Below are 12,302 nucleotides of genomic sequence, written 5' to 3' on the forward strand. Positions count from 1 at the left end.
CCCCCCCACAGGTGAATCCCACAGAGGCTATTGTTTTCCATTTTAACGACTGTTTTCCGTGCAGCCGATTAACCTCTGATGAAGAGCGCTGACACACTAGGGTCACGATTAGCAAGAGGGTGAACTTGTAGGTCATGTACAGTTACGACTCAGCAACATTTTCTCCGCTACAGCGGGAGAAACTGCTGATGGCTCCATTTCTCTCGTTTCTACGCCGCGTGAACATGTATTACATTCCAGTGCACCGTGCATGACAAGTGCATGCTGGGACTCCCAGGAGCCAATGAAAATGTTAAGGAGGTGGAAACAGGCAGTGAGCAAGGAAATGACAAATGTTCTGTTCTACCAGCAAATCAAATACACACCAGTAGTTGAACTTCTCCTTATATATAGTGTATAGAAGGGTATATAGTAATATATAGAAATATCAGGAATAAATCATATAAACAGACAATTTAAATGATTAATTTATCATCAGAATAGAAAAATATAGAGATATGTACATAATATACACATTTAATTACATATTGAATATTTTAGTAGTTCTTACATTTGATAATATAATAGCAGTTTTCAAGCAGATACCCCACAAACTGTGAATGTAACGCCCTGTAGCCTCTTTTCTTCCCCACACTGAACCTGTGCTCCCTCTGCAGGTAAGAACGATATCTTCGGCGAGATGATCCACCTGTTCGCCAAGCCGGGGAAATCCTGCGCCGACGTGCGGGCGCTGAGCTACTGCGACCTCCACACCATCCAGAGGGAGGAGATCCTCGAGGTGCTGGACATGTACCCGGAGTTCGCCGACCACTTCCTCACTAACCTTGAGCTGACCTTTGACCTCCGGGACGAAACCACCAAGGTAATTACCCCACAGGTCCTGGCACAGATCCCGGTCCCCAAGATACTGCGATGACGGAGGCAGTGAAATGGATTCAAGGCTTTTATGCAGTACTTCTGCCATTTAAGTTAGAGCAGTAATTTTGTTATTAATTCTCCTCAGTGCCTCAGTGTATCTGTGGTTGTGGGAATAAAAGCACCAGGCTAATTGAGACATTTTGAATGTGGACGTTACAGACGGGATGATTCAGGCTGTAATTCTGATCAACTGAGTGCAGTGGAAACATGTGCAAGGCCTGTGACAGTTATTTTATTTATATTTTAAAGGAGAGCGGGATGGGAACTTAGCCTTTTGTTAATCATTCAGACGATTGGAAAGAGGAGAGGGAGACACAAGATGGTTCGAATAGGATTACATCGAAAAAGAGGAGAAACTTGATGCACCGACAAGAGAGGAAGTCGTTTATAACCTGTAGTTTAAGAATGGAAAACTCTTTCTTACTGCAAGCAGCCACTACTCATCTTATTCTTGCTAAATTCAGTGAAACATCTGCACATGGAGGAGGCTGCATTTATGACCTATATTAAGATGCTTTAATTATATATTCTCTTTTTTTACAGACATCACACCCACAAGCAGCTGAGTCCAACATGGATGAAATGAAGTGTGGCAGACAAGCGTCCTACAAAAGGAAGTCGTCCACAGGTCAGACATCACCAAGTGCTTTTAAATCAGAAAGTGCTTTTACAATTAAAATCCTGCACGCGTGTGTCATAACATCTCGGCCCCTTTAAACCTTCAGTAGAAAAGTGATTCCAATTTATATCTGTGCAAAGACGTTGGGTCATGACTTCATGCTAATTGGAGACAGGCTTTTTTAAATGTGAATATGTTCTTCTGACAGTAAGATGGTAATGTAATTATTTCATTATAATTTTTTTTAGCTATTTGCATTTAAGGATAGAAATAACGTCAACTGTTTAAGCAAGATTACACAAAAACACCTCAACAGATTCCCACAAAACGTGGCTAAGCTGTGAAATGGAGACTGATATTTATGATCGTGTGCAAATTGCTGCAGATCCAGATAAAAAATCCAGATCTGGTGAATTTAAATGTGGTCTCATAAGGGGACATTCCATGAAAAAGATTACTCTTGGTGCAGTTTTTAGGCTCATTCCAGATGGTCTCTTCCCAATAAACCCTGATATTCTATCACACAATGGAGCCGAGTGATGGAGTTATAAATATCTCTCTCCTCAGATAAACACAGTAGCGTCCCTGCCCTCAGCACTGGGATGACAGTACGCTCTGTGTTTGACTGGGATCAGCCAGGAGAGCCGGGACGTGGAGGCCGGGCCTCGGCCACTCAGCAGCTCGCCGCATTCCGGCTGCAGCTCAGGCTGATCTAATAGGTCGCCATGGTTACAGGCCATCTGAATACAGTATCGCCATCTCCCGATTTAACACAAGTGAGGATGGAGAACGTGCGTAGCAGGTGTGAGGACGTAGAATTGAGCCAAATGAGCTATTCGTTTATTGTGGATGATTTAAAGGGACCGTCAGTGACATAACATGTTTGTCCTCGCCTCACCCCCCGAGGCGAAACACTCGCTACGTGTTGTCACAGATAATGAGACAACGCGGGCCTCCCCAGAGGAAGTCGGCAAAGAAGCCGGTGTTCCCTCAGCAGATTTCCTGATTACCGTTTCTCCCTGTAGGCTCCCACAGCAAGGAGCCGGTGGCCACCTACTGCGACGCCAAGCAGGGGAAGCAGAGCTACGCCTCCTCAGCAGCCGAGGAGAAGAGGGAGTCTGCCGAAGAGGCTGAGGAGCAGGAGGAGGAGGAGGAGGAGGAAGAGGAAGGCAGAGAGGAGGAAGAGGAGCAGAGGCCGTTGTGTTCTGGTGTGCTGGGCTACCCTGTAGTCAGGGACCACTCCCTGGGCTTCGGGCTGAGCAACGCTCCGGATGCACCGGCTGGAGACAACACACAGGACCAGGGCTATAAAGGTGATGATGGAAACATCCACCTAATTTGTTCCGCCATTGTTTTGTGTTTAATAATGAGGGATTTATTTTTGTCTTTTGAAAAATAAGCTGCTTGAAACGTCTTTTCTTCCTCCTGAGCATATATTTTTGTCAAGGAAACAACTGATTCTACAGAAGAAAGCAAATAAGACGTTCAGGATGTTTAAATTTCACTTATAATTAATTTTATCGGGATGTTCCAATTACGATAGCAGTATTGGAATTTTATATAAGTTGTTATTTTTTAAATGCACTCGGTCCGCGATCAGCCCAGGTATCAGAATTGGTATCAGGTATCAAGGAAAAATGAAATCTCTATTATTATACTGTCTTTTTTAAAAGCACATAAATTCAGCTTGTCCTCTAAACTTGTACCAGAATGGTAATTGGCTCAGAATTTAATTTAGAAAACACCCCTTAGCACCAGAGGAGGAACGTCACACCTATTAAAAATCCAAACAAGGATTATGTGTCATTAGGGTGAAACCTAAAACCCACTCAGTAATAAAAGGTAAGAGGATTATATCCAGCAAACAGCTCGGGGGTCACCGCACGTTTGATCGTAGGTCACGACCAAAAAAAACGTTTTACAGGAAACATTTGGTAAAATCATGTTGTGGTGTGTTATCTGGTGAGTGAGGTCACAGGAGATCTTTTCAGGAAATATGAGTGCTGAGGTTTAATTGTCCGTTCACCGTTCACAGGGAGCAAGTTATGAAATCAGAGTTATGAAATGCTCCCGCAGATCCCAGCGAGTCCACTGAGCAGCTTCCATACAAAGAGCTGCATCACTCGCAGGAAATCTCACATCCAGCTTCCAGCATGTGAGCACACACCGCTTTGTGTTTACAGCTTGAACCCATACGACTGTAAATCCTCATAAAACCATCCAGTGTGAAGAAGGCTCCCGCATGTAGCAACACGACAATAGCTTTACTGCAGGATGGCATTTTAACTGGGAGCGATGGTAGGTGGGGAAAGTGTGTGAGCATGTAGATTTGTTACCGATATCCCATAATTCAGCTGCTGCAGCTATAAGAGGATTTCTGCCATGGTGCAACAGTCACCGGGGGTCAGATGTGTGTTTTCCTCTGTGAGGGGATCAGAGCTCAGGAAAGTTGAATGATAAGATGACACAAAGCTATAACAACACAGATAATTTTCCCCGTGTGTGTTTACGTGTGCGTTCACATCTCTCCCACCAGATGCAGATGAGTGGGTGCGTCAGCGTCCCAGAGAGAAAGCCGAGGAGCCCGCCCAGTGTCAGGAGACGCCAGCCGGGGAGGACGACAGCGACACAGACCTCACCTACGGGGAGGTGGAGCAACGGCTGGACCAGCTGCAGCAGCATCTCAACAGGTGGGGTGTGGACGTTGGTCACTGTTGGTCATTAGGAGACTTTAATGCCTTTGCGCTGGCGACACCCAGTGGCCAAAGTTTATTATGTTTTTGGGTTGTCCATCCATGTGTCCGTCTGTCCATTGTTTTAAACGTCATATCTCAAGAATGTTTTGAGGGAATTTCTTAAAATTTGCAGCAAATGCTCACTCACGGATGATCTGGTTAGAGTTTGGTGGTTGAAGGTCAAAGAGGCTGATATTTACTCTCTAACTGTAAAGACAGAGGAGCTGGTGATCTGTGCCCTTGTTTATATAATCCTCTTTTTTATCTTAGATCCCATTATATTGTGGTTTTAATGGACATGATGAAAATCATGTGGCACTTTCAATGTCGGTATTCACTCCTTTTTAAAGGGGAACTCCAGCGACTGTACACATCAAAGTGTTTGTTTACAAGCGCTGGTGCATATGACAAACAGTTGCATAAAGCGCTCAGTGTCTCCAGAGGGAGCTGAGTGACGTCATATAAATGTCCTCCAGGGATTTCTCTTGAATCACGGGCGGGGGGGTGAAGACGAGTCTGTAGCGTCCTCTTCGTTTCCACCTGAGGCTACAGTCGCCACAGTTATCACACACCTGAATGTCCAAACTGAACTTCCTGTAGTTAGTTTGCATTGTGGGTAATGAAGGCGCCTGGGAGAATAATGTGTGGCATAATAACAGCCTTTTAACTTGAAATCATGACTCATGAACTTTATTTGAGTGTGAGGTTAAACCACAAATAATTTGGATATCAAACGAATATATATTTAGGGTCGGATCTGATGTCTGAAGCACAAAGTGTGTTCTCTTAGCGCTGGGGCTCTTGACCTTTAGATAACAAGCTGCACCTCCAGGATGGTGTTTGGCTCCGTTTCCCATGATAGGCTTATTATTTTACTTCACCGCAACAAAGTCATCTTTCACAGCTCGCCGTGCAATCCCTTGTGATTTTTGGCTATAATTGGCTGGAAATTTACACAGAGTGTGTGTGTGTGGTCAGCGGGTGGGCATTTATAGCACGCAGCCACAAGATGCACAAAGAGTCTTGAGGTCATCTTGTGAGGTTGGACGTCATAGTGAAGTTGCAGAGTTTTGGAGCAAAGGTGGTGTAGAGTTTTAAATAAATGTCAATATAGTGGTGTGAGATGAAGAGGTATTCAGCTGACCAGGGGTCTTCAGGATTCTGCACCATCTCCAGGGAGCCTCCTCACTGCCGGCCACCATTCCTCTGAAGCAGCAGCAGCAGGCATGGCAGCTGCACACTTTCCCTTTACAGCAAAGAGCAAAATCAGGCACCTGGCAAAGCAACAAGGAGGCATTCCCCTGCTGGACGGAGAGTCCCCGCTCCCTCGGTTTCCTTTCCGCTGATCAGAGTGCAGAGAGAAGAGGTGATTCACCATCTCAGACACTTTGGGCCATGATGTAACCCGCTGCATTCTATGATGACACGGTGCAGGTGTGCACATTTTAGTCCCTGCAGTTCTATATATATATATGTACATATATATATATAGTATATAGTTATATCTGTCTCAGATGGATGATGGATACACTAAGACCACAATAACAAACCTCTAAGAAAGTTTAAATTTTATTTGCAAAAACATCTTCAAACTGACAAATCACTCATTCAAATATTAGATATAATTACTAACAACATATACAAATTCCTCCCCCATGCAACTTCACCACTAGATGTCACTTAAGTCTACACATTGCATTGATAGTGTTTTATCTCCCAGCCCTACCAAACTCATAATATATATAATTTACCATCATAAATACCAAAATATCTATAGATATAGATAATAATGATCATCATAAATTTGTTTTGTTCATTTGTAATATGTTAACAATACAAAATTGCCCCAGAATGGATTTGAATGGGAGAATGTAAATTGTCTCTGGTCAGATTTGAACAAAGAACACTACAGATGGACAATGGAATCATTTTAATGGATGTTCTATAAGTATAGTGCATTTTCACAAGAGAACTTAAAGCTAATAGCTGCAGGTTTTGAACCTAGAACATTCTGCTCTCAAGACCTGTAGCCTTTCCTCCACGCTACAGAAGGACAATGGTATACGTTTAACGGACGTTGTATATGTCTTTACCAGTCTTAAAACCAGTCTTAAAACCACATACTAACCGTTTAAATTTTGCCATCATTCTCCTGTAGGGTAGAGGAAAGGCAACAGGTATTGATAGCAGAAGGTTCTTGGTTCAAAACCCATTGACTTTAGCTTTATGTTCTCTTGTGAAAATGCACTATTCATATAGAACGTTTGTTAAAACAAAACCATTATCTCTTGTGGTGTAGAGGTAAGGCTACAGGTCTTGATAGCAGAAGGTTCTTGGTTCAAAACCCGTTAAGTTTCGCTGTAAGATTTCTTGTGAAAATTGTACTCTAAGTATAGAACATCTGTTAAAGTTCATCCATTGTCCTTCTGTCATGTTGAGGTGATACTAAATGTCTTTGGACCAGAAGGTTCCTAGTTCAAATATGATAAGAGACAGTTTTCCATTCTCCGTAGCTTGTGGGACTTTGGTTCAATTCTTGCATCGGCCAAGCAATTTTCAATGCCCAAACCCAACACATATAGACAAAGGTTCAAGAAGCTTCAAGCAGTTGTCTGATGAGGTGGCTCAGACAGTTAGAAGGTTGACCCGTAGATTGTGGGACATGGGTCCAATTCTTGCATCGGCCAAGCCAATTTTCAATGCCCAAACCCAACGCAAATAGTCATAGGTTCTAAGAAAGCAAAGTCAATTGTCCAGCTGAATGGCTAAGATGGTTAGAAGCTTGCCTCATAGATCCTTTGACCTGGGTTCAAGTCTTGCAAGAAGCTCAGTTAGAGGATGTACTGATACATCTGAGAATGTGAGCTCAATATTTATGTGCTGCAGTAAATTTAGCAAGATTAACATTCCAAGTGTAAAGTTAAAACCGCCAGGAGAGAATATACGAGAGCGAATGATGCTCGGTGGCGTGAGGGCTTAATGTGCGGGCTATGGCGCCGGCCGGCCAGTCCAGGAGAGGCTGGTTCAAATTCTGCCCGAGTAACTGGTTCACGATATGGGGTTAGAGGAGGTATTGGGTCAGAGTGGGGGGAGGAGTTCATAGTCACAGTGGGAGGAGATTTTAGTCAGCGTAGTAGGTAAAAGATTAGTCATAGTGATTTTTTTTTTACAAAGATTACAAAAAACATATCACTGTCTTACTACTCTACTCTGGCGCCCTCTCCTTCTCTAACCTCCTCCCTGATCTCATCCTGTAGTTCATAGAGTGTGTGTTCAGACACACACACTATCTGACTACTCTACCACCTCCTCCCACCTCTCTGACTAGTCTACCACCTCCTCCTACCACGCCTCCCACCTCTCTGACTACTCTACCACCTCCTCCCACCTCTCTGACTACTCTACCACCTCCTCCTCCCACGCCTCCCACCTCTCTGACTACTCTACCACCTCCTGCCACCTCTCTGACTACTCTACCACCTCCTCCTACCACGCCTCCCACCTTTCTGACTACTCTACCACCTCCTCCCACCTCTCTGACTACTCTACCACCTCCTCCCACGCCACCCACTCTGACTGCCACCTCTCTGACTACTCTACCACACCTCCCACTCTGACTACCACCTCCTCCCTCCAAAAACTCTTCCCACTCTGACTATGAACTCCTCCTCCACTCTCACATCCTCCTACTCTGTATACTACATCCTCCCACTGTGACCAACTGCCTCCCCTAGTGATATGTCGTGCACCAGATACTCGGGCAAGGTTTGAACAAGCCTCTCCTGGACTGGCCGGCCGGCTCCATAGCCGGCACACAAAGCCCTCACGCCACCGAGCATCATCGGCACTCAGAATTTCTCTCCTGGCGGTTTTAACATTACAATTGGTATGTTAATTTTGATAAATTTACTGAAGCAGATAAATATTGAACCCACATTCACAGATGTATCAGTACATCCTATAACTGAAAGACTTGAACCGGGGTTCCAGGGTCTATGAGGCAGGCTTCTAACCATTTGAGCCATACAATTGTCTTTGCTTTCCTTGAAGATTAGTTAAGTGTTTTTTTTAATTTGCATGGAGTATGTGAGAATGAAAAACTATCTAAGGTCAGATTTGAACCAAGAACCTTCTGGTCCAGAGACCTTTAGCATTACCTCCACACTACAGAAGAACAATGGTATAACTTTAACGGATGTTCTACATGTAGAGTACAATTTTCACAAGAGATCTTTAAACTAAACTCAACAGGTTTTGAGCCAAGAACCTTCTGCTATCAAGACCTGTAGGCTTTCCTCTACACCACAGGAGGATGATTGTTTTTATTTTAACGGATGTTCTATATGAATAGTGCATTTTCACAAGAGAACTTAAAGCTTAACTCAGCGGTTTTTAAACCAAGAACCAAGACTTCCTCCCACTGTGACCCACTACCTCCTCTAACCCCATATCGTCAACCAGATACTCGGGCAGGGTTCGAACCAGCCTCTCCTGGACTGGCCGGATGGCTCCATAGCCGCACACAAAGCATCATTGGCACTCTCCTGGCGTTTTTAACTTTTAACTTTGCTAAATTTACTGCAGCAAATAAATACTAGAACCCGAGTCCCAGGGTCTAAGACGCAGGCTTTAACCACTTGAGCCATTCAGCTGGACGATTGACTTTGCTTTCTTCGAACCTATGACTATTTGCGTTGGGTTTGGGCATTGAAAATTGCTTGGCCGATGCAAGAATTGAACCCAAGTCCAAGGATCTATGAGTCTTGCGTCTAACCATTTGAGTCATTGGCTCGGACAACCGCTTAATCTTTCTTAGAAACTTTGACTGTTTGCATTGGGTAAAAGTGTTGAAATTTGGTCGGGCTTTGTGAGACTTGAACCCTCATCCCTGTATGAATGGAGAACAGAATGAGCTCTCAGAGAACATTTGACTCATTTAACACTACCATTGAACGCTGGTTGGGGATCTCCCATGCAAAGTCAGTTGGGGATTGGTTAAAAAGGTCATAGGTTAGCATGTCGTTTTAAAACTGGTAAAAAAAAGTCCTGCTCCAACAGACTGAGCTACTTGGTCAGACACCTGCTGATTCCTTCTTAGAAGCTTCTTCTCTAAATATATTTTTGGAATATACCAAAGGTGAGGAGTTTGTATATGTTATTATTAATTATATCTAAGATTTGTCAGTTGAAGATGTTTCTATAAATAGAATTAAATAACACATTAATTAAGCATTAAATCATAAGTAGGATGATGCAAAGTCATTCTACATATTATAATATCTTATATTTTATACATATATATTGTACTTGATCTTCAGGCATGAAACCACTAAGTATATTTATCGAACTTGGGCTTTTTAATATCACATTAAAGTTCCATTAAGACTTCCATTTTAATTCGTCATCAATGTCAAATTAAAGAAACTTTCTTCAAAATATTTTTATGTTCACTTTTTATACCTCCACGTTGGCGGCCCCCAGTGGCCAGAGGCATTGTGTTTTTCAGGTTGTCTGTCAAATATGGTTTTAATGTTCACTTGGACCTAAAGATCAACTGATAAGAATCCAGTGGTCAAAGGTTAAAGGTCATTGTGTCCTCTTGTGATTCTGGAGAAAAAATATATGGAGATGTAAATTGCAGTGGTTGGCGGAGGCATACAGCTGCAGAGCAATAACTCGTGTTGTGGTGTTGTCGTCTTTCTGTCCATCAGGCTGGAGTCCCAGATGACTGCAGACATCCAAGCCATCCTGCATCTCCTCCAGAGACAAACCACGGCCGGGCCTCCAGCCTACAGCACCGTCACCTCCAGCCCAGAGTACCAGAGACCAGCTGTCAGGGTCCAGCCGCTGTGTTCCATCCCGACAGAGCTGAGCCTCGGCCCTGCTCCGCCTCTGCCACAGGTACCAGACGAGAGGGGAGGAGAAACTTTACACTGCAGACAAAGTGTTTCATGAGTTCTAAAGCAACATCTGTCTTCTTGAATTATATAGGATTTAAAGGTATTAAGCTAATTTTAAGTCTGTTGTGCAGAGGAATACTGGAAATGTTTTCAATGTAGATACAGATACAGGGTTCAAACTTAATTTTATGCTGCACATGTCTTTGATCAGAAAGACATCTCACACAATCCTTTGTTTAGTAGCTGTCTGAACACGTGTGAAGCGTCTCTGCCCTCTGCCTCCCACAGAGCCCCGGCCCAGAGGTAACCCAGAACCGATCCAAAGAATCCTCCCCGGTCCTCCTGCACACAGAGACTCTTCCAGATGAGAACTTTGGTGGCCTGCTCGACAGCGACATAGACTCGGAGCAGAAACACAAGAAAAATGACACACCCTCTCTAGAGCAACGCCACCAACACCATCAAGAGCCACCGCGGCTTCCGGCAGGCCGACAAGCCTCTTTACCAGACGTCCCCAGCAGCTCAGGAATGTTGGGACTCCACAGGCCAGTTTCTGACCCGGGGCTTCCAGGAAAGTAGGCCTCGGCCCCCGACCTCTCGACACTGACGGAAGGTCTTCTATCAAGCTCGACTCAGGGTCTAAGAAAGAGACTGAATATGCAAAGGAAAACAAACTGTTGACTTTCTTCCATTCCTTTTCGGAAACACTCCCAGGCCTAATGCTCCTTCCTATTCTCTGATTTAGATGTATAAAGTCCATTTATACAGAGGTATTTATACACTATATTATTAGCATTATGTAAAGTCATCATCTGCTTTGTACATACTTCCAATAGAACACAGCCAGCAACACAAGGCACCTAATGTGCTTTTTACATGCATGTTTCAGTTCCTCATGTTTTCTTTTCTTTTCTGTTGCATGTTCCTCACACACGCTTCGACCCACCGGGCGATCAGGTGTGTCCCTGGCATGCTCACACACCACTGTAGCCCTCAAGTCTCATTTTTCTACGACTCGTCCCTCTTCACAGAGGACAAAAGCTACTTGAAACTCCTCCTGAGGCGATCTATACTCCAGCTTCAAGGTTCATCTTGTTTTCTCAGCAGCTCCAAACAATTGACACAGTTACAAACTCACAAAGAGATCAGTGTGCATATCTAGCGTGCCTACCGTACACCACATTGCCACAACACATGGAAATCACTCTTTGGCTTTCAGCGGACAACTCACGAACACAGTGTAATAATAATAATAAATGTGCATAGAGGCTGCGTGGACAGGGCACAGCACAAAAAGACTTTTATCTCCCCTTGCAATAATGAAGAACCAGTTCAGGGAAACACACTGAGCTCGGGTGTGTTTCTAGAGTTTAATACACTTTCAAACTCGTTTTTCTACGACCTGATCCAAGAAAAAGAGCAGCTCTTTGTGTTTGATTTAATTTATATCGACTATCAAACTACGTGTGTGTGTGCGTGTGTGTGAATTCAGCGAGCGGAGGTTCACTGTAAATGTTCAAGACACGAATGCTTGAAGTTCAACACACAAATTACCACAGAGCTGCCTGTGTCATATCAATGTAAGCATGTTGCAGTAAATCTTTTTATGGGCACTAACGTCGAGGCAGTTTGGAGATCGAAATGAAGAAAACTAACTTTCTCCTGCATCTTCTGAATGTAAGGAACTGATCTGAATAAAGCAACCGTTAAAATAAAAGACTCTTCAAAGTAAATATATTATAGATGAGATACTAGCACCTGCAGAGTAGTAATCAGTAGCTCATCAACCACAACAATATTTCTAATGAAGTCAAATCATTATCATCCCCAACCTGCCTCGACATGAATGTCCTTATATGTATGTAACATATTTAAACTGCTGGAGAGAAACTCTGACCGTCCTCCACGACACCTTTTGGTTGCATGCTTTAGGTCTTCCATTATCTTCTTGAACAAGTACAATTTCCTAAATAGAGCATCATCAGCACAGAGCATCATCCGAATGAACACACAAGTTCAGCCTTCAATAGCCTTAGCTTTATTAGCCTTTAACCATATGAACCCAACGCAGTAGAAACCTGCTCCTCCACCTTCACAGATGTAAATGTATCCAACCATGAACTGCATGAG

General features: G+C 43.6%; 1 protein-coding gene across 1 annotated transcript in view; it reads left to right on the top strand.

The window, feature by feature from the left end:
• Positions 1 to 3,551, top strand: part of kcnh7 (potassium channel, voltage gated eag related subfamily H, member 7) — a 39,644-nt gene extending 36,093 nt beyond the window's left edge. The window contains exon 10 of the mRNA XM_053417184.1: positions 3,546 to 3,551. Within this exon, the coding sequence (XP_053273159.1) occupies positions 3,546 to 3,551 (6 nt within the window). The remainder of the gene's footprint in view (positions 1 to 3,545) is intronic.
• Positions 3,552 to 12,302: the final 8,751 nt, after the last annotated feature.

The sequence above is a fragment of the Pleuronectes platessa genome, chromosome 24, assembly GCF_947347685.1.
Source record: "Pleuronectes platessa chromosome 24, fPlePla1.1, whole genome shotgun sequence".
NCBI classification, from domain to species: domain Eukaryota; kingdom Metazoa; phylum Chordata; class Actinopteri; order Pleuronectiformes; family Pleuronectidae; genus Pleuronectes; species Pleuronectes platessa.